This window comes from Salvelinus alpinus, chromosome 6 (genome assembly GCF_045679555.1).
Source record: "Salvelinus alpinus chromosome 6, SLU_Salpinus.1, whole genome shotgun sequence".
Taxonomy (NCBI): Eukaryota; Metazoa; Chordata; class Actinopteri; order Salmoniformes; family Salmonidae; genus Salvelinus; species Salvelinus alpinus.
In genome coordinates, this window is record NC_092091.1 from 88,063,157 (window position 1) to 88,086,556 (window position 23,400).

Below are 23,400 nucleotides of genomic sequence, written 5' to 3' on the forward strand. Positions count from 1 at the left end.
AGGCCCCACCTCGAGCCCTTTCTTCAGCCTCAACCCTACAGTCTTAAGGCTCCACCTCGAGCCCTTTCTTCAGCCTCAACCCTACAGTCCTAAGGCCCCACCTCGAGCCCTTTCTTCAGCCTCAACCCTACAGTCTTAAGGCTCCACCTCGAGCCCTTTCTTCAGCCTCAACCCTACAGTCCTAAGGGTCCACCTCAAGCCCTTTCTTCAGCCTCAACCCTACAGTCTTAAGGCTCCACCTCGAGGCCTTTCTTCAGCCTCAACCCTACAGTCCTAAGGGTCCACCTCGAGCCCTTTCTTCAGCCTCAACCCTACAGTCTTAAGGCTCCACCTCGAGCCCTTTCTTCAGCCTCAACCCTACAGTCCTAAGGGTCCACCTCAAGCCCTTTCTTCAGCCTCAACCCTACAGTCTTAAGGCTCCACCTCGAGCCCTTTCTTCAGCCTCAACCCTACAGTCCTAAGGGTCCACCTCAAGCCCTTTCTTCAGCCTCAACCCTACAGTCTTAAGGCTCCACCTCAAGCCCTTTCTTCAGCCTCAACCCTACAGTCTTAAGGCTCCACCTCGAGGCCTTTCTTCAGCCTCAACCCTACAGTCCTAAGGCCCCACCTCGAGCCCTTTCTTCAGCCTCAACCCTACAGTCTTAAGGCTCCACCTCAAGCCCTTTCTTCAGCCTCAACCCTACAGTCTTAAGGCTCCACCTCGAGGCCTTTCTTCAGCCTCAACCCTACAGTCCTAAGGCCCCACCTCGAGCCCTTTCATCAGCCTCAACCCTACAGTCTTAAGGCTCCACCTCGAGCCCTTTCTTCAGCCTCAACCCTACAGTCCTAAGGGTCCACCTCAAGCCCTTTCTTCAGCCTCAACCCTACAGTCTTAAGGCTCCACCTCAAGCCCTTTCTTCAGCCTCAACCCTACAGTCTTAAGGCTCCACCTCGAGGCCTTTCTTCAGCCTCAACCCTACAGTCCTAAGGCCCCACCTCGAGCCCTTTCTTCAGCCTCAACCCTACAGTCTTAAGGCTCCACCTCAAACCCTTTCTTCAGCCTCAACCCTACAGTCTTAAGGCTCCACCTCGAGGCCTTTCTTCAGCCTCAACCCTACAGTCTTAAGGCTCCACCTCGAGCCCTTTCTTCAGCCTCAACCCTACAGTCTTAAGGCCCCACCTCGAGCCCTTTCTTCAGCCTCAACCCTACAGTCTTAAGGCTCCACCTCAAGCCTCAGTTTCAAACCCAGAAAGCAAACTGTATTTCATATTTTATTTGGGGGGGGGATTTTACCCCGTTTTGTCTCACCAATTTCGTGATACCCAATTTCGATCCAATTACGATCTTGTCTCCTCGCTGCAAAGAGGCGAAGGTCAAGTCATGCGTCATCTGAAACATGACCCGCCAAACCGCGCCCCTTAACACCCCACCGCTGAACCCGGGAGCTGTGCCAGAGGAAACACTGTTCAACTGACGACCGAAGTCAGTCTGCAGGCGCACCGGCCCGCCACAACGAGTCACTAGACCATGATGAGCCGAGTACACCCCCCCCGGTCAAACCCTCCCCACCCCGGCCAAACCCTCCCCTAACCCAGATGACGCTGGGCCAATTGTGCGCCGCCCTATGGGACTCCCGGTCACGGCCGGATCTAACACTGCCTGGGATCGAACCCGGGTCTGTGGTGATGCCTCAAGCACTGCAATGCAGTGCCTTAGACCGCTGCGCCACTCGGTAGACCGCTGCGCCACTCGGTAAACTGTATTTTTTAACATTCATGTGGTGTAGAAGGTTATTTTCAGACTCTTTTAGACCTATAGATTTCAGTACTGTGTCATGTCAGAAAAATGAATACATACTCTCTCCTCCCCCCTCCCTCTCTCTCCTCCCCCCTCCCTCTCTCTCCTCCCCCCTCCCTCTCTCTCCTCCCCCCTCCCTCTCTCTCCTCCCCCCTCCCTCTCTCTCCTCCCCCCTCCCTCTCTCTCCTCCCCCCTCCCTCTCTCTCCTCCCCCCTCCCTCTCTCTCCCTCTCTGTTGCTTTCTCTGCTTTTCTCTATCTCTCCTCCCCCCTCCTTCTCTCGCCTCCCCCCTCCCCTCTCGCCTCCCCCCTTGCTCTCTCACTCGCTCGCTCGCTCTCCTCCCCCTCTCTCTCGCTCTCTCACCCTCGCTCTCGCCCCCCCCCTCTCTCCTCCCCCTCCCCCCTCTCTTCCTCCCCTCTCTCTCCTTTCTCTATCTCTATCTCTCCTACTGCTGTAACGTAATGCTCTACACTGCTCCTTTTTACAGACTCCTGCTGTGTAGATATGGCTATCACTCAATATAATGGGCTTTTTACCTCACACACACACGCACGCACACACACACACACACACACACACAAAACACACACACACACACACACACAGTCTACGGTGTACTTTAAACATATTCATGAGAAAACACACATCTCACACACATGATTGTACACATAAACACACATAAACACACACACACACACATATACACATAAACATACATAAACACACACACACACATAAACACACAAACACACACACACACAAAGTCTACTTTAAACATATTCATGTGAATTCATAGACAACCACCATGACACTGATCTGTGTGCGGCACTAAACCCAGGAACTGTCTTTCTTAAAATGTTGCTGTTTCATGTTTAATCTTATGTTTTTTAAACGTTTTGGGGTGGAAAAGATATGTATATTTGTGTATATATACAGTACCAGGCAAAGGTTTGGACACACCTACTCATTCAAGGGATTTTCTTTATTTGTACTATTTTATACATTGTAGAATAATAGTGAAGACATCAAAACTATGATATAACACATATGGAATCATGTAGTAACCAAACAAGTGTTAAACAATTAAAAATATATTTTATATTTGAGATTCTTCAAAGTAGCCACTCTTTGCCTTGATGACAGCTTTGCACACTCTTGGCATTCTCTCAACCAGCTTCACCTGGAATGCATTTCAATTAACCGGTGTGCCTTGTTAAAAGTTCATTTGTGGAATTTCTTTCCTTCTTAATGCGTTTGAGCCAATCAGTTGTGTTGTGACAAGGTAGGGGTGGTATACAGATGATAGCCCTATTTGGTAAAAGACCAAGTCCATATTATGGCAAGAATAGCTAAAGTAACCAAACAAAGACAACAGTCCATAAATGTGTATATATTTCTCTACCTATATAAATGTTAATATTGATAAATGTATCATAAGGAATAACATTATAGGCTACAAAATATTAAAAATGAACATTTTACTGATTATAAAGCATGTGATCTTTTTCCTTGTAGCCTAATCCCTAAACCCCCACCCTCACCCGTACCACCGGAGGAGAGGAGAGGTGTGGATGGAGTGAGAGAGGAGGAGGAGAAAGTGGAGAGGAAGAGAGAGGAGGAGGAGAAGGAGAAGAGAGAGGAGGAGGAGAAAGTGGAGAAGAAGAGAGAGGAGGAGGAGGACGTGAAAGAGGAAGAAGGGAGAGAGGAGGAGATGTTTGTTTATCCGACTAACCTCAGTTGGGCTCAACCTAGAAGGTTAGTAAACGTTGCTGTGCTTTTTTTTTGTCTAATGCCGTAGTACACAGTTAATACACACACGTTGTGACACTCGCACGCACATACACACACACACACACACACACACACACACACACACACACACACACACACTCACACTCACACATGCGCACACACACACACACTAACGGTTATCTTACCCTCCAGCAGTGTTGGGAGGCAACCGTGTTTATCCCTGTCTTTCCCACAGCGTCTGGTTGGTCAGGCTGCCAAGGCCAGTCTAAATCTCTCTCTCTCTCATATCATATTGATATGTGCATTCAGAAAGTATTCAGAGCCCTTGACTTTTTTCAAAATTGTATATGTTACAGCCTTACTCTAAAATGTATTCAATTGTTATTTTCCCTCATCAATCTTAACACAATACCCCATAATGACATCACAACGAAGCAAAAACATGTTTTTAGATTTTTTTAGCAAATTTCTAAAACATAAAAAAACTGAAATATCACATTTACATAATTATTCAGAACCCTTTACTGAGTACTTTGTTGAAGCACATTTTGTAGCAATTACAGCCTCAAGTCTTCTTGAGTATGACGCTACAAGCTTGGCACACCTGTATTTGGGAAGTTTCTCCTATTCTTCTCTGCAGATCCTCTCGTGCTTTGTCAGGTTGGATGGGGAGCGTCGCTGCACAGCTATTTTCAGGTCTTTCCAGAGAGGTCTTGGCTGTGTGCTTAGGGTCATTGTCCTGTTGGAAGTTGAACCTTGGCCCCAGTCTGAGGTCCTGAGCACTCTGAAGCAGGTTTTCATCAAGGATCTCTCTCTCTCTCTCTATCCCTATTTCTCTCTCTCTACCCTTCTTACCCTTACTCCCTCTCTCTCACTCTCTCTCTCTCTCCCTCCCCCCTCTGTCTCTCTACCCCTATTTCTCTCTCTCTACCCTTCTCTCACTCCCCCCTCTCTCTGTCTCTCTGTCTCTCTCTCTCTCTCTCTCTCTCTCTCTCTCTCTGTCCCCGTCCCCCCCCCCCCCCATGCAGGGTCAAGTTGATGCGTTCTTCAGGCCAGTCTCTGGGCATCAGTATCATGGGAGGTAGAGGGATGGGCAGCAGGCTGAGCAGTGGAGAGGTGATGAGAGGAGTGTTCATTAAACACATCACACCAGACAGCCCTGCTGGACACAACGGCACCCTGAAGACTGGAGACAGGATACTGGAGGTAGGGAGAGAGGAGAAGGGAGAGGGGATGTGTTTGTGTGTGTATATGTTTGTGATGAGTGTTCATTAAAGAGGTGTGTGTGTTTCTTCCTTCTGGTGACTTTTCCTGGCCACACATCACCTGATTCTTCTTCATTTTCATCGTCCTCTTCCTCTTTTACGTCTTCTTCTTCTACTTCTTCTACTTCTACTTCTTCTACTTCCTCTGCTTCTTCTTCTACTTCTACTTCTTCTTCTTCCTCTACTTCTTCTTCTACTTCTTCTACTTCTTCTTCTACTTCTTCTTCTACTTCCTCTGCTTCTTCTTCTACTTCTTCTTCTACTTCTTCTTCTGCTTCTTCTACTGCTTCTTCTTCTGCTTGCTCTTTGAAGTCTAGGCCTATTAACTGTAATGTACTGCTGATGTAAACAGGGCTTCAGGAATGCATTTGATTGGTTGATGTATTGCTGATTGATCAGGTAGGAGGCATGGATCTGAGAGATGCCAGTCATGAGCGGGCAGTGGAGGCCATCCGTAGTGCTGGAGACCCTGTTGTCTTCCTGGTGCAGACTGGACAACACAAATCACAGGTTGGTTTAGTTTGGAACTGCCACTCACATGTACGCATGCACACACATGTCCTCTGATATCATGTGACGTCTCTCTCTCTGTCTCTTCTGTGTTTCATATCCTCTTCCCGTCAGTCGTCTCCTGTGCTCTCCAACCATGAGAGGCAAGCCTCAGCGTCACACAGCGACTCACTGAACAACACGGTTTGTAATTCTGTGTGTCTTCCCATTTTTTGTATTAGAATATGATATATATTCTGTGTAGAATGTGGATCTATGTATCATAGTATTTGATGTTAGAATATAGAACAGCTTGGCAACTTTAATGTTTTGTTTACTAGAACATAGAGTTGGCTAGAGGGCACATCAATGATGCTGTCAATGCTAAAACAGGTGCATATTCTATCCAACTCTTTGTACGAGACAGGTAGTCGTGAGGTTGTTGTGTCACGTCTAGTCTGTGTTGTTGATTCCCATGTGTTTTCCTCATAGAGACAGAACTATACCTTATAAGTGTGTACTCTGTACTCTGTACTCTGTACGTGGTGTGTGTTCCCTGTGTGGCCTGTATATAGATGCCAGAGAGTCACAGTGGTCTGTTCCTTAGTCTCTCCCCCGCCAACCCCTTCACCCCTACTCCCTTTAAGGTTCGTACACCTGTGTGTGTGAGACTGTAACCATAACCCTAAAAACAGCATACCCTCTATTCATATACTGCACTAATACAGCCTCTCACCAGCACTAATACAGACCTGTCTACATGTGTGTATATATGGGGCGTGTTTGTTTTGAACACACCCTGTATTCCTTTGTTTGTCCCGGCGTCTTCAGCCAACAGCCAATAGGACGGTCAGGAGAAGCCCCACAACTGTCTCTGCACCAATCACACGGAGAGACACGGAAGACGACAGCTGGAGTGGGTTACACACACGCGCACGCACCTACACACACACACACACACACGTGCGCACGCACGCACACACCTACACACACACACACATACACACACACACAAAAACACACACATACACACACACACACACAAAAACACACACGCACGCACCTACACACACACGCACGCGCGCACCTACACACACACACACACACACACACACACACACATCATTATAGGCCTGCCAGAAAGAAGGAGGGGATTGAACCAGAATAACCACTAGCCTCCTAGACACTGACAGGAGGGGATTGAACCAGAATAACCACTAGCCTCCTAGACACTGACAGGAGGGGATTGAACCAGAATAACCACTAGTCTCCTAGACACTGACAGGAGGGGATTGAACCAGAATAACCACTAGTCTCCTAGACACTGACAGGAGGGGATTGAACCAGAATAACCACTAGCCTCCTAGACACTGACATGAGGGGATTGAACCAGAATAACCACTAGTCTCCTAGACACTGACAGGAGGGGTTTGAACCAGAATAACCACTAGCCTCCTAGACACTGACAGGAGGGGATTGAACCAGAATAACCACTAGCCTCCTAGACACTGACAGGAGGGGATTGAACCAGAATACCCACTAGTCTCCTAGACACTGACAGGAGGGGATTGAACCAGAATAACCACTAGTCTCCTAGACACTGACAGGAGGGGATAGAACCAGAATAACCACTAGTCTCCTAGAATAACCACTAGTCTCCTAGACACAGACAGGAAGGGATTGAACCAGAATAACCACTGACAGGAGGGGATTGAACCAGAATAACCACTAGCCTCCTAGACACTGACATGAGGGTATTGAACCAGAATAAGCAATATGATTGTAAAGGTCGACACGGCCTTCATTTCCTACTTCAACCCTTTTGTGTTTCATTCTCTCTCTCTCTATATCTCTACTGCTTTCTCTCTTTTCCTCTCTCCCCCCTCACAGAGAAGATGATGTCCAGGTATGGCGGTCTGCCAGGTGAGCTCCATATGATAGAGCTGGAGAAGAGTCCCAGGGGAATCACTAGCACTGAGGCCCGGGGACAGGGTCTGGTGCCTGGTCTGGGTCTCAGCCTGACGGAGGACAGGGATGGTTCCAGAGCCCACCTCGGTGTCTACGTGGCTGGGGTCGACCCCCGGGGAGCGGCGGGGCGAGACGGGCGGATACGGGTGGGAGATGAGCTACTGGAGGTGAGTCAGTGGGTGTGAGAGATTAGAGAAAGAGACAGCACACTGCAGGTGGCAGTATGCACCCCTCTTTCAGTTTGTTTTACTGACTCGTAGAAGTTTCAATGCAGACAGACCTGAATGGAGCTGCCCACGCTGTCACAGAATACAATATGGCACAGATACAAAGAATGACCCTCTATCCACCTCTATGATGGGCAGATACAAAGAAGGACCCTCTATCCACCTCTATGATGGCCAGATACAAAGAAGGACCCTCTATCCACCTCTATGATGGCCAGATACAAAGAAGGATCCTCTATCCACCTCTATGATGGCCAGATACAAAGAATGAACCTCTATCCACCTCTATGATTAAACCCCCCCCATATATTTAGGATGTTTATAACAGCAATAAGGCACCTCGGGGGTTTGCGATATATGGCCAATCTACCACGGCTAAGGGCTGTGTCCAGGCACTCCGCGATGCGTCGATCGTGTATAGTCGTAGTCACCAGATCGCTACAGCCATCCTCAACACTGTTGTAGAGGACCACAGCCACTAACATACAGTAGCGTCAGCTATAGGGGAGTCAGGTAGACTAGTGGTTAGAGTGTAGAGGCGGCAGGTAGACTAGTGGTTAGAGCGTTGGACTAGTAACCGAAATATTGCAAGATCGAATCCCTGAGCTGACAAGGTAAAAATCTGTCATTCTGCCCCTGAACAAGGCAGTTAACCCACTGTTCCTAGGCCGTCATTGTAAATAAGAATTTGTTCTTAACTGACTTGCTTAGTTAAATAAATATAGTAGTAATGTATAGTATTACATATTATGTCCTGGTTGTAGATCAACGGTCAGATCCTGTATGGTCGTAGTCACCAGAACGCCACAGCCATCCTCAACAGTGCTCCTTCTAAAGTCCAGATCCTCCTCACCAGGTAAGGAAACGCACACTACACAGTAGATGGGATTACACGACACGCTGTTGAGATGCTTCCTGTTTGACGTTTCCTGTAGAAGAGTTTGTATCAAATGTATCAAACTGGTGTTAAGTCATATGATTTTACTGTGCTTGAAATATAGTGACTATTTTTGATTTACTCGTTGTCAATACGGTGACCATCAATTACTTAATTATATTTCCAAGATGGCGACTTTGATGTCTAACAGAGATGCTATTGTTTTGATCAGGATTAAAGCCGCTCTGACGCAGATGGCTCAAGGACCCATGGGCGGGGACTCCTCATCTTCCTCCTTCCATCCCTCCATCCATGTCTCTTCCTCCCACCCCCCCATTCCTCCCCACTCCTCCGTCGGCACTGCCAGGAACGCCTCCTCTTCCAGCGGGCGATCTGATTGGCCAACGGGCTCCGCTCTGACCCCTGACCTCCTGTGCTGTCCCATAATACCCGGCGTCGACAGCACCATAGAGATCTGTAAAGGACACTTGGGCCTGGGCCTCAGCATCGTGGGGGGGTGTGACACGCTACTGGTAAGAGAGACAGAGAGATGGAGTGAGAGAGAGAGAGATGGGAGAGAGAGAGATGGAGAGAGAGAGAGAGACAGAGTGAGAGAGAGAGAGAGAGAGAGAGAGGGAGAGAGAGAGAGAGAGAGAGAGAGATGGGAGAGAGAGAGAGAGAGAGAGATAGGAGAGAGACAGAGAGAGAGAGAGCGTGATAGAGTGTGTTCACCATGTGTACCATGGAGATCTGTAAAGGACACACATAACTCGGCCTCAGCATCGGGATGATGTACTGTAGAACACCCTCTCCTGGGGTAAAATACCAACTGGTCTGATGATGTACTGTACTGTAGAACACCCTCTCCTGGGGTAAAATACCAACTGGTCTGATGATGTACTGTACTGTAGAACACCCTCTCCTGGGTAAAATACCAACTGGTCTGATGGTGTACTGTACTGTAGAACACAATCTCCTGGGTAAAATACCAACTGGTCTGATGATGTACTGTACTGTAGATCACCCTCTCCTGGGTAAAATACCAACTGGTCTGATGATGTACTGTAGAACACCCTCTCCTGGGGTAAAATACCAACTGGTCTGATGATGTACTGTAGAACACCCTCTCCTGGGGTAAAATACCAACTGGTCTGATGATGTACTGTAGATCACCCTCTCCTGGGTAAAATACCAACTGGTCTGATGATGTACTGTACTGTAGAACACAATCTCCTGGGTAAAATACCAACTGGTCTGATGATGTACTGTAGAAACCCTCTCCTGGGTAAAATACCAAATGGTCTGATGATGTACTGTAGAACACCACCAGGGGGCCATAATAATCAATGAGGTTAATGATCTCTCTCTTCTCCACCATAATAATCCATGAGGTTAATGATCTCTCTCTTCTCCACCATAATAATCCATGAGGTTAATAATCTCTCTCTTCTCCACCATAATAATCCATGAGGTTAATAATCTCTCTCTTCTCCACCATAATAATCCATGAGGTTAATAATCTCTCTCTTCTCCACCAGGGGGCCATAATAATCCATGAGGTTAATGATCTCTCTCTTCTCCACCATAATAATCCATGAGGGTAATAATCTCTCTCTTCTCCACCATAATAATCCATGAGGTTAATAATCTCTCTCTTCTCCACCATAATAATCCATGAGGTTAATAATCTCTCTCTTCTCCACCATAATAATCCATGAGGTTAATGATCTCTCTCTTCTCCACCAGGGGGCCATAATAATCCATGAGGTTAATAATCTCTCTCTTCTCCACCAGGGGGCCATAATAATCAATGAGGTTAATGATCTCTCTCTTCTCCACCATAATAATCCATGAGGTTAATAATCTCTCTCTTCTCCACCATAATAATCCATGAGGTTAATAATCTCTCACTTCTCCACCAGGGGGCCATAATAATCCATGAGGTTAATGATCTCTCTCTTCTCCACCATAATAATCCATGAGGTTAATAATCTCTCTCTTCTCCACCATAATAATCCATGAGGTTAATAATCTCTCTCTTCTCCACCATAATAATCCATGAGGTTAATAATCTCTCTCTTCTCCACCATAATAATCCATGAGGTTAATGATCTCTCTCTTCTCCACCAGGGGGCCATAATAATCCATGAGGTTAATAATCTCTCTCTTCTCCACCAGGGGGCCATAATAATCAATGAGGTTAATGATCTCGCTCTTCTCCACCATAATAATCCATGAGGTTAATAATCTCTCTCTTCTCCACCATAATAATCCATGAGGTTAATAATCTCTCACTTCTCCACCAGGGGGCCATAATAATCCATGAGGTTAATGATCTCTCTCTTCTCCACCATAATAATCCATGAGGTTAATAATCTCTCTCTTCTCCACCATAATAATCCATGAGGTTAATAATCTCTCTCTTCTCCACCATAATAATCCATGAGGTTAATAATCTCTCTCTTCTCCACCATAATAATCCACGAGGTTAATGATCTCTCTCTTCTCCACCAGGGGGCCATAATAATCCATGAGGTTAATAATCTCTCTCTTCTCCACCAGGGGGCCATAATAATCAATGAGGTTAATGATCTCTCTCTTCTCCACCATAATAATCCATGAGGTTAATGATCTCTCTCTTCTCCACCATAATCATCCTTGAGGTTAATGATCTCTCTCTTCTCCACCATAATATCCTTGAGGTTAATGATCTCTCTCTTCTCCACCATAATATCCTTGAGGTTAATAATCTCTCTCTTCTCCACCAGGGGGCCATAATAATCCATGAGGTTAATGATGGAGGAGCAGCTCAGAGAGACGGGAGGCTGTGGACTGGAGACCAGCTACTAGAGGTATGGTTAAACACACACACACACACACAGAAACTGGCGGATGAACATAGACGTACACACACACACACATTGACATCAGACAGTGGCTACTAGTGGTATGGTTATACTACAGCTACACAGCTAACCCTTCAAAGGTTCCACATCTGGTGTGAGTAGTATGGTAGAATCAGTTCCCCACTGATACCTAGCCAGACCTTTCAGACATGGTAACATTGAAGGGTTAGTGTCTCTCTCTCTCTCTCTCTCTCTCTCTCTCTCTCTCTCTCTCTCTCTCTCTCTCTCTCTCTCTCTCTCTCTCTCTCTCTCTCTCTCTCTCTCTCTCTCTCTCTCTCTCCAGGTGAATGGTATAGACCTGGGCCAGGCCACCCATGAGGAAGCTATAGGGGTGTTAAGGCTGACCCCTCAACGGGTGCGTCTCACGGTGTTCAGACATCAGCAGGAGTACGGGGAGGAGGACCTGTGGGATGTCTTCCAGCTGGAGCTCAGACTACGGCCTGGACAGACCCTGGGGCTCAGCACTGTAGGGAAGAGGTAAGGGAACTGGTTTTCAAATGGTTTTGAGCTGTCAACTGGTTCTTAACTATCTACTGGTTTTCAGCTGTCAACTGGTTCTCAACTATACTGGTTTTGAACTGTCAACTGGTTCTCAACTATACTGGTTTTGAACTGTCCACTGGTTCTCAACTATACTGGTTTTCAGCTGTCACCTGGTTTTCAACTATCTACTGGTTTTCAGCTGTCAACTGGTTCTCAACTATACTGGTTTTGAACTGTCAACTGGTTCTCAACTATCTGCTGGTTTTCAGCTGTCAACTGGTTCTCAACTATCTACTGGTTTTGAACTGTCAACTGGTTCTCAACTATACTGGTTTTGAACTGTCAACTGGTTCTCAACTATCTACTGGTTTTGAACTGTCAACTGGTTCTCAACTATACTGGTTTTGAACTGTCAACTGGTTCTCAACTATACTGGTTTTGAACTGTCAACTGGTTCTCAACTATCTACTGGTTTTCAGCTGTCAACTGGTTCTCAACTATCTACTGGTTGTCAGCTGTCAACTGGTTCTCAACTATCTACTGGTTTTCAAATGTCAACTGGTTTTCAACTGTCTACTGGTTTTCAGCTGTCAACTGGTTTTCAGCTGTCAACTGGTTCTCAACTATCTACTGGTTTTGAAATGTCAACTGGTTCTCAACTATCTACTGGTTTTGAACTGTCAACTGGTTCTCAACTATCTGCTGGTTTTCAGCTGTCAACTGGTTCTCAACTATCTACTGGTTTTCAGCTGTCAACTGGTTCTCAACTATCTACTGGTTTTCAAATGTCAACTGGTTTTCAACTGTCTACTGGTTTTCAGCTGTCAACTGGTTCTCAACTATCTACTGGTTTTGAAATGTCAACTGGTTCTCAACTATCTACTGGTTTTGAAATGTCAACTGGTTTTCCACTGTCTGCTGGTTTTCAGCTGTCATGAATGTTATTGTGATGACATGTTGATGTTTCCACTAGCAACGACACAGGTGTGTTTGTGTCTGAGATCATTGGAGGGGGTGTGGCTGATGGAGACGGACGGCTGTTTCTAGGAGACCAGATCCTGTCAGTCAACAGACAGGATGTCAGAACAGCTACACAGGAACACGTTGCCTCACTGTTACAGGTGAGACACACACACACACACACACACACACACACACACACACACACACACACACACACACACACACACACACACACACACACACACACACACACACACACACACACACATACACACACACACAGACACACACACACACGGAGAGGATGTCAGGGCAACCACACAAACTTGTTTCCGCGCTGACACACACACCTTAGTTGTTAGAGAGGAAGTCAGCGAAACCACACAGGAACACGTGACGACAATGCTACTGATCTGACACACACACACACACACACACACACACACACACACACACACACACACACACACACACACACACACACACACACACACACACACACACACACAGGATGTGAGAGCAGCCACACAGGAACACGTGACGACAATGCTACTGATCTGACACACACACACACACACACACACACACACACACACACACACAGGATGTGAGAGCAGCCACACAGGAACACGTGACGGCACTGCTACTGATCTGACACACACACACACACACACACACACACAGGTTTAACTTCTCTCTATCTCCCTGCTGTGTCTGTCAGAGCTGCAGTAGTGGAACGGTGATCCTAGAGATCGCTCGCTTCAAAGCCGTCGGCGTTCACTACTCCTGTGGAAGTCAGGTAAAACAGAGTGCTTCTAAGCCTCTTTCACCCCACAACATCATGTCTATCGTCACACTGGACTTTTTGTGTTTCTCTTGTCAAAACTGTCTCTTGTCAAAACCTGGTCTAAAGGTTTGTAATGTTGTGTTGTCCAGAGTGGTGACTCCGTAGGTAGTGACAGCTCCACCCTGACCCCCTCCACTGTGTATGATGTCCAGGGCCGCCGCCCGGGGGTGACAGAGAGACGTCAGAGAGGAGAGGACTACAGTGAGTGACATTGAGCCTGCTCATAACATATTTCACAGTGTTAATAGGGATAGCGGAACACCTGTCCAACAGCCAGTGAAATTGCAGAGCGCCATATTCAAAAACAGAAATACTCATAATAGAAATTCCTAAAACATACAAGTGTTAAACATCGGCTTAAAGATACACTTCTTGTTAATGCAACCACAGTGTCAGATTTCAAAAATACTTTACGGCGAAAGCATCCCATGCGATTATCTGAGGACAGCGCCCAGCACATTACAAACAGTAACCAGCCAAGTAGAGGAGTAACAAAAGTCAGAAATAGCAATAAATTTAATCACTTACCTTTGATGATCTTCATATGGTTGCACTCACAAGACTCCCAGTTACCCAATAAATGTTTGTTTTGTTCGATAAAGTCCCTCTTTATGTCCAAAAACCTCTGTTTTGTTGGTGCGTTTTGTTCAGCAAACCATTGGCATAAAGCGCACTCACAGCAGGCAGATGAAAAATCTAAAAAGTACCACAAAAGTTCGCAGAAACATGTCAAACAATGTTTATAATCAATCCTCAGGTTGTTTTTGTCATAAATAATGGATCATAATATCTCCGTCAATAGAAAAGGAAAAACAAGAAAGGCGCCGGACACGCACCGGACAAATGTCTGGAAATGTCCACTCTCCTCTCATTGAAAGTGGTGTTTCTCCCTCATTTTTCAGAGTAAAAGCCTGAAACAATGCCTAAAGACTGGCCACATGTAGTGGAAGCCATAGGGATCGTGAACTGGGTCCTGTCTTTGTATGGTGGATAGGCTTTCAATGGAAAAACAGCCATTTCAAAATAATAGCACTTCCTGGATGGATTCTCCTCAGGTTTTCGCCTGCCATATCAGTTCTGTTATACTCACAGACATTATTTTAATAGTTTTGGAAACTTTAGAGTGTTTTCTATCCAAATCTAGCTTCTGGGCCTGAGTATCAGGCAGTTTACTTTGGGCACCTCATTCATCCAAACTACTCAATACTGCCCCCGGTCCCAGAAAGGTTTTAAACAACATACCAACTTCTGGAATAGTCAGATCCATTGTAAAAAGTAACTTAAAGTTAACTACAGTAAAACAGTTAACCCACCAGAGGGAGACAGAGAGACGTCAGAGAGGAGAGGACTACTGTGAGAGATTCACTCTGTGATTATGGGATGTCTGGTTTTGTAACTCGACCTCACAGTAGACACATCAATCCAACGCTGTAAACTCATTGAATGGGCGTGAACAAGTGCAGACCCAAAACATCCTTTTCAGTAATAAATGCTATTTTCCCCCACAGCATGTGAAGACCACCATGAGATAAGGACAGTGGTGATACATAAGGTGGGATATACACTACTCTGGGTTTGTGTCATTTTCTATCAGTGCAAATGCTGAGCAAAGCTGGAATATATATGGTTGTTATATCTAATATATATGGTTGGTAGAGTCTATATGTTGTTATATGTAATATATATGGTATGTAATATATATGGTTGGTAGAGTCTATATGTTGTTATATGTAATATATATGGTTGGTAGAGTCTATATGTTGTTATATGTAATATATATGGTATGTAATATATATGGTTGGTAGAGTCTATATGTTGTTATATGTAATATATATGGTTGGTAGAGTCTATATGTTGTTATATGTAATATATATGGTATGTAATATATATGGTTGGTAGAGTCTATATGTTGTTATATGTAATATATATGGTATGTAATATATATGGTTGGTAGAGTCTATATGTTGTTATATGTAATATATATGGTTGGTAGAGTCTATATGTTGTTATATGTAATATATATGGTATGTAATATATATGGTTGGTAGAGTCTATATGTTGTTATATGTAATATATATGGTTGGTAGAGTCTATATGTTGTTATATGTAATATATATGGTTGGTAGAGTCTATATGTTGTTATATGTAATATATATGGTATGTAATATATATGGTTGGTAGAGTCTATATGTTGTTATATGTAATATATATGGTTGGTAGAGTCTATATGTTGTTATATGTAATATATATGGTTGGTAGAGTCTATATGTTGTTATATGTAATATATATGGTATGTAATATATATGGTTGGTAGAGTCTATATGTTGTTATATGTAATATATATGGTATGTAATATATATGGTTGGTAGAGTCTATATGTTGTTATATGTAATATATATGGTTGGTAGAGTCTATATGTTGTTATATGTAATATATATGGTATGTAATATATATGGTTGGTAGAGTCTATATGTTGTTATATGTAATATATATGGTTGGTAGAGTCTATATGTTGTTATATGTAATATATATGGTATGTAATATATATGGTTGGTAGAGTCTATATGTTGTTATATGTAATATATATGGTTGGTAGAGTCTATATGTTGTTATATGTAATATATATGGTATGTAATATATATGGTTGGTAGAGTCTATATGTTGTTATATGTAATATATATGGTTGGTAGAGTCTATATGTTGTTATATGTAATATATATGGTATGTAATATATATGGTTGGTAGAGTCTATATGTTGTTATATGTAATATATATGGTTGGTAGAGTCTATATGTTGTTATATGTAATATATATGGTTGGTAGAGTCTATATGTTGTTATATGTAATATATATGGTTGGTAGAGTCTATATGTTGTTATATGTAATATATATGGTATGTAGAGTCTATATGTTGTTATATGTAATATATATGGTTGGTAGAGTCTATATGTTGTTATATGTAATATATATGGTTGGTAGAGTCTATATGGTGTTACATGTAATATATATGGTTGGTAGAGTCTATATGTTGTTATATGTAATATATATGGTATGTAATATATATGGTTGGTAGAGTCTATATGTTGTTATATGTAATATATATGGTTGGTAGAGTCTATATGTTGTTATATGTAATATATATGGTTGGTAGAGTCTATATGTTGTTACATGTAATATATATGGTATGTAGAGTCTATATGTTGTTATATGTAATATATGGTATGTAATATATATGGTTGGTAGAGTCTATATGTTGTTACATGTAATATATATGGTTGGTAGAGTCTATATGTTGTTATATGTAATATATATGGTATGTATTATATATGGTTGGTAGAGTCTATATGTTGTTATATGTAATATATATGGTATGTAATATATATGGTTGGTAGAGTCTATATGTTGTTACATGTAATATATATGGTTGGTAGAGTCTATATGTTGTTATATGTAATATATATGGTATGTAATATATATGGTTGGTAGAGTCTATATGTTGTTATATGTAATATATATGGTATGTAATATATATGGTTGGTAGAGTCTATATGTTGTTATATGTAATATATATGGTTGGTAGAGTCTATATGTTGTTATATGTAATATATATGGTTGGTAGAGTCTATGTGTTGTTATATGTAATATATATGGTTGGTAGAGTCTATATGTTGTTATATGTAATATATATGGTTGGTAGAGTCTATATGTTGTTATATGTAATATATATGGTTGGTAGAGTCTATATGTTGTTATATGTAATATATATGGTATGTAATATATATGGTTGGTAGAGTCTATATGTTGTTATATGTAATATATATGGTATGTAATATATATGGTTGGTAGAGTCTATATGTTGTTATATGTAATATATATGGTTGGTAGAGTCTATATGTTGTTATATGTAATATATATGGTTGGTAGAGTCTATATGTTGTTATATGTAATATATATGGTTGGTAGAGTCTATGTGTTGTTATATGTAATATATATGGTTGGTAGAGTCTATATGTTGTTACATGTAATATATATGGTTGGTAGAGTCTATATGTTGTTATATGTAATATATATGGTATGTAATATATATGGTTGGTAGAGTCTATATGTTGTTATATGTAATATATATGGTATGTAATATATATGGTTGGTAGAGTCTATATGTTGTTATATGTAATATATATGGTTGGTAGAGTCTATATGTTGTTATATGTAATATATATGGTTGGTAGAGTCTATATGTTGTTATATGTAATATATATGGTTGGTAGAGTCTATATGTTGTTATATGTAATATATATGGTTGGTAGAGTCTATATGTTGTTATATGTAATATATATGGTTGGTAGAGTCTATATGTTGTTATATGTAATATATATGGTTGGTAGAGTCTATATGTTGTTATATGTAATATATATGGTATGTAATATATATGGTTGGTAGAGTCTATATGTTGTTATATGTAATATATATGGTATGTAATATATATGGTTGGTAGAGTCTATATATGGTTGGTAGAGTGTAATATATATGGTTGGTAGAGTCTATATGTTGTTATATGTAATATATATGGTATGTAATATATATGGTTGGTAGAGTCTATATGTTGTTATATGTAATATATATGGTATGTAATATATATGGTTGGTAGAGTCTATGTGTTGTTATATGTAATATATATGGTATGTAATATATATGGTTGGTAGAGTCTATATGTTGTTATATGTAATATATATGGTTGGTAGAGTCTATATGTTGTTACATGTAATATATATGGTTGGTAGAGTCTATATGTTGTTATATGTAATATATATGGTATGTAATATATATGGTTGGTAGAGTCTATATGTTGTTATATGTAATATATATGGTATGTAATATATATGGTTGGTAGAGTCTATATGTTGTTATATGTAATATATATGGTTGGTAGAGTCTATATGTTGTTATATGTAATATATATGGTTGGTAGAGTCTATATGTTGTTATATGTAATATATATGGTATGTAATATATATGGTTGGTAGAGTCTATATGTTGTTATATGTAATATATATGGTATGTAATATATATGGTTGGTAGAGTCTATATGTTGTTATATGTAATATATATGGTATGTAATATATATGGTTGGTAGAGTCTATATGTTGTTATATGTAATATATATGGTTGGTAGAGTCTATATGTTGTTATATGTAATATATATGGTTGGTAGAGTCTATATGTTGTTATATGTAATATATGGTATGTAATATATATGGTTGGTAGAGTCTATATGTTGTTATATGTAATATATATGGTATGTAATATATATGGTTGGTAGAGTCTATATGTTGTTATATGTAATATATATGGTTGGTAGAGTCTATATGTTGTTATATGTAATATATATGGTATGTAATATATATGGTTGGTAGAGTCTATATGTTGTTATATGTAATATATATGGTATGTAATATATATGGTTGGTAGAGTCTATATGTTGTTATATGTAATATATATGGTTGGTAGAGTCTATATGTTGTTATATGTAATATATATGGTATGTAATATATATGGTTGGTAGATTCTATATGTTGTTATATGTAATATATATGGTTGGTAGAGTCTATATGTTGTTATATGTAATATATATGGTTGGTAGAGTCTATGTGTTGTTATATGTAATATACATGGTATGTAATATATATGGTTGGTAGAGTCTATATGTTGTTATATGTAATATATATGGTATGTAATATATATGGTTGGTAGAGTCTATATGTTGTTATATGTAATATATATGGTTGGTAGAGTCTATGTGTTGTTATATGTAATATACATGGTATGTAATATATATGGTTGGTAGAGTCTATATGTTGTTATATGTAATATATATGGTATGTAATATATATGGTTGGTAGAGTCTATATGTTGTTATATGTAATATATATGGTTGGTAGAGTCTATGTGTTGTTATATGTAATATACATGGTATGTAATATATATGGTTGGTAGAGTCTATATGTTGTTATATGTAATATATATGGTATGTAATATATATGGTTGGTAGAGTCTATATGTTGTTATATGTAATATATATGGTTGGTAGAGTCTATATGTTGTTATATGTAATATATATGGTTGGTAGAGTCTATATGTTGTTATATGTAATATATATGGTTGGTAGAGTCTATATGTTGTTATATGTAATATATATGGTTGGTAGAGTCTATATGTTGTTATATGTAATATATATGGTTGGTAGAGTCTATATGTTGTTATATGTAATATATATGGTTGGTAGAGTCTATATGTTGTTATATGTAATATATATGGTTGGTAGAGTCTATATGTTGTTATATGTAATATATATGGTATGTAATATATATGGTTGGTAGAGTCTATATGTTGTTATATGTAATATATATGGTTGGTAGAGTATGTTGTTATATGTAATATATATGGTATGTAATATATATGGTTGGTAGAGTCTATATGTTGTTATATGTAATATATATGGTATGTAGAGTCTATATGTTGTTATATGTAATATATATGGTATGTAATATATATGGTTGGTAGAGTCTATATGTTGTTATATGTAATATATATGGTTGGTAGAGTCTATATGTTGTTATATGTAATATATATGGTTGGTAGAGTATGTTGTTATATGTAATATATATGGTATGTAATATATATGGTTGGTAGAGTCTATATGTTGTTATATGTAATATATATGGTATGTAATATATATGGTTGGTAGAGTCTATATGTTGTTATATGTAATATATATGGTTGGTAGAGTCTATATGTTGTTATATGTAATATATATGGTATGTAATATATATATGGTTGGTAGAGTCTATATGTTGTTATATGTAATATATATGGTTGGTAGAGTCTATGTTGTTATATGTAATATATATGGTTGGTAGAGTCTATATGTTGTTATATGTAATATATATGGTATGTAATATATATGGTTGGTAGAGTCTATATGTTGTTATATGTAATATATATGGTATGTAATATATATGGTTGGTAGAGTCTATATGTTGTTATATGTAATATATATGGTTGGTAGAGTCTATATGTTGTTATATGTAATATATATGGTTGGTAGAGTCTATATGTTGTTATATGTAATATATATGGTATGTAATATATATGGTTGGTAGAGTCTATATGTTGTTATATGTAATATATATGGTTGGTAGAGTCTATATGTTGTTATATGTAATATATATGGTATGTAGAGTCTATATGTTGTTATATGTAATATATATGGTTGGTAGAGTCTATATGTTGTTATATGTAATATATATGGTATGTAATATATATGGTTGGTAGAGTCTATATGTTGTTATATGTAATATATATGGTTGGTAGAGTCTATATGTTGTTATATGTAATATATATGGTATGTAATATATATGGTATGTAGAGTCTATATGTTGTTATATGTAATATATATGGTTGGTAGAGTCTATATGTTGTTATATGTAATATATATGGTTGGTAGAGTATGTTGTTATATGTAATATATATGGTATGTAATATATATGGTTGGTAGAGTCTATATGTTGTTATATGTAATATATATGGTATGTAATATATATGGTTGGTAGAGTCTATATGTTGTTATATGTAATATATATGGTTGGTAGAGTCTATATGTTGTTATATGTAATATATATGGTATGTAATATATATGGTTGGTAGAGTCTATATGTTGTTATATGTAATATATATGGTTGGTAGAGTCTATATGTTGTTATATGTAATATATATGGTTGGTAGAGTCTATATGTTGTTATATGTAATATTTATGGTTGGTAGAGTCTATATGTTGTTATATGTAATATATATGGTATGTAATAATTATGGTTGGTAGAGTCTATATGTTGTTATATGTAATATATATGGTTGGTAGAGTCTATATGTTGTTATATGTAATATATATGGTATGTAATATATATGGTTGGTAGAGTCTATATGTTGTTATATGTAATATATATGGTTGGTAGAGTCTATATGTTGTTATATGTAATATATATGGTATGTAATATATATGGTTGGTAGAGTCTATATGTTGTTATATGTAATATATATGGTTGGTAGAGTCTATATGTTGTTATATGTAATATATATGGTATGTAATATATATGGTTGGTAGAGTCTATATGTTGTTATATGTAATATATATGGTTGGTAGAGTCTATATGTTGTTATATGTAATATATATGGTTGGTAGAGTCTATATGTTGTTATATGTAATATATATGGTATGTAATATATATGGTTGGTAGAGTCTATATGTTGTTATATGTAATATATATGGTTGGTAGAGTCTATATGTTGTTATATGTAATATATATGGTATGTAATATATATGGTTGGTAGAGTCTATATGTTGTTATATGTAATATATATGGTATGTAATATATATGGTTGGTAGAGTCTATATGTTGTTATATGTAATATATATGGTTGGTAGAGTCTATATGTTGTTATATGTAATATATATGGTATGTAGAGTCTATATGTTGTTATATGTAATATATATGGTATGTAATATATATGGTTGGTAGAGTCTATATGTTGTTATATGTAATATATATGGTATGTAATATATATGGTTGGTAGAGTCTATATGTTGTTATATGTAATATATATGGTATGTAATATATATGGTTGGTAGAGTCTATGTGTTGTTATATGTAATATATATGGTTGGTAGAGTCTATATGTTGTTATATGTAATATATATGGTTGGTAGAGTCTATATGTTGTTATATGTAATATATATGGTTGGTAGAGTCTATATGTTGTTATATGTAATATATATGGTTGGTAGAGTCTATATGTTGTTATATGTAATATATATGGTTGGTAGAGTCTATATGTTGTTATATGTAATATATATGGTATGTAGAGTCTATATGTTGTTATATGTAATATATATGGTTGGTAGAGTCTATATGTTGTTATATGTAATATATATGGTTGGTAGAGTCTATATGTTGTTATATGTAATATATATGGTATGTAATATATATGGTTGGTAGAGTCTATATGTTGTTATATGTAATATATATGGTTGGTAGAGTCTATATGTTGTTATATGTAATATATATGGTTGGTAGAGTCTATATGTTGTTATATGTAATATATATGGTTGGTAGAGTCTATATGTTGTTATATGTAATATATATGGTTGGTAGAGTCTATATGTTGTTTTATGTAATATATATGGTATGTATTATATGTGTTACACCAGGGTCCGTGTGACTCTCTGGGTCTGAGTGTAGCCGGTGGGGTTGGTTCTCCTCATGGAGACGTACCTCTCTTCATCTCTACTCTGGACCCTGATGGACTGGCTGCCAGATCACACCGTATATATGTACGTCTCTCTCTCTGTCTGTGTCTGCATGCTTACAAAATCAAATAATTCAACTGATCTGTGTATGAATATGTCCTACCGTTCTCTCTGCCTGTATTCACTCCTCTCTCTCTCTCTCTCTCTCTCTCTCTCTCTCTCTCTCTCTCTCTCTCTCTCTCTCCCTCCTCTCCCTCCCTCTTTCTCACTCCCCCTCTCTTCCTTCTCTCTCTCTCTCTCGCACCCCCTTTCTCATTTCCCCTCTCTCTCCCCTCTCTCCATCTCTCCTCTCTCGCTCTCGCACCCCCTTTCTCATTTCCCTTCTCTCTTCCCTCTCTCCATCTCTCTCTCTCTCCATATCTCTCTCTCTCTCTCTCTCTCTCTCTCTCTCTCTCTCTCTCTCTCTCTCTCTCTCTCTCCCTCTCTTCCCTCCCTCTCTCTTCCCTCTCTCTCTCTCACTCCCTCTCCCTCTCACTCTCTCTCCTT

General features: G+C 39.4%; 1 protein-coding gene across 1 annotated transcript in view; it reads left to right on the plus strand.

The window, feature by feature from the left end:
* The window catches only part of LOC139579790 (multiple PDZ domain protein), a 126,085-nt gene that overhangs the window by 94,214 nt on the left and 8,471 nt on the right, over positions 1-23,400 (plus strand). Inside the window, exons 21-36 of the mRNA XM_071408610.1 lie at positions 3,292-3,531; positions 4,557-4,734; positions 5,193-5,303; positions 5,418-5,486; positions 5,858-5,929; positions 6,114-6,198; positions 7,173-7,417; positions 8,242-8,333; positions 8,587-8,887; positions 11,123-11,206; positions 11,544-11,737; positions 12,717-12,864; positions 13,428-13,505; positions 13,643-13,754; positions 15,062-15,105; positions 22,816-22,938. Coding sequence (XP_071264711.1) covers positions 3,292-3,531; positions 4,557-4,734; positions 5,193-5,303; positions 5,418-5,486; positions 5,858-5,929; positions 6,114-6,198; positions 7,173-7,417; positions 8,242-8,333; positions 8,587-8,887; positions 11,123-11,206; positions 11,544-11,737; positions 12,717-12,864; positions 13,428-13,505; positions 13,643-13,754; positions 15,062-15,105; positions 22,816-22,938 — 2,176 coding nt within the window. The remainder of the gene's footprint in view (positions 1-3,291; positions 3,532-4,556; positions 4,735-5,192; positions 5,304-5,417; positions 5,487-5,857; positions 5,930-6,113; positions 6,199-7,172; positions 7,418-8,241; positions 8,334-8,586; positions 8,888-11,122; positions 11,207-11,543; positions 11,738-12,716; positions 12,865-13,427; positions 13,506-13,642; positions 13,755-15,061; positions 15,106-22,815; positions 22,939-23,400) is intronic.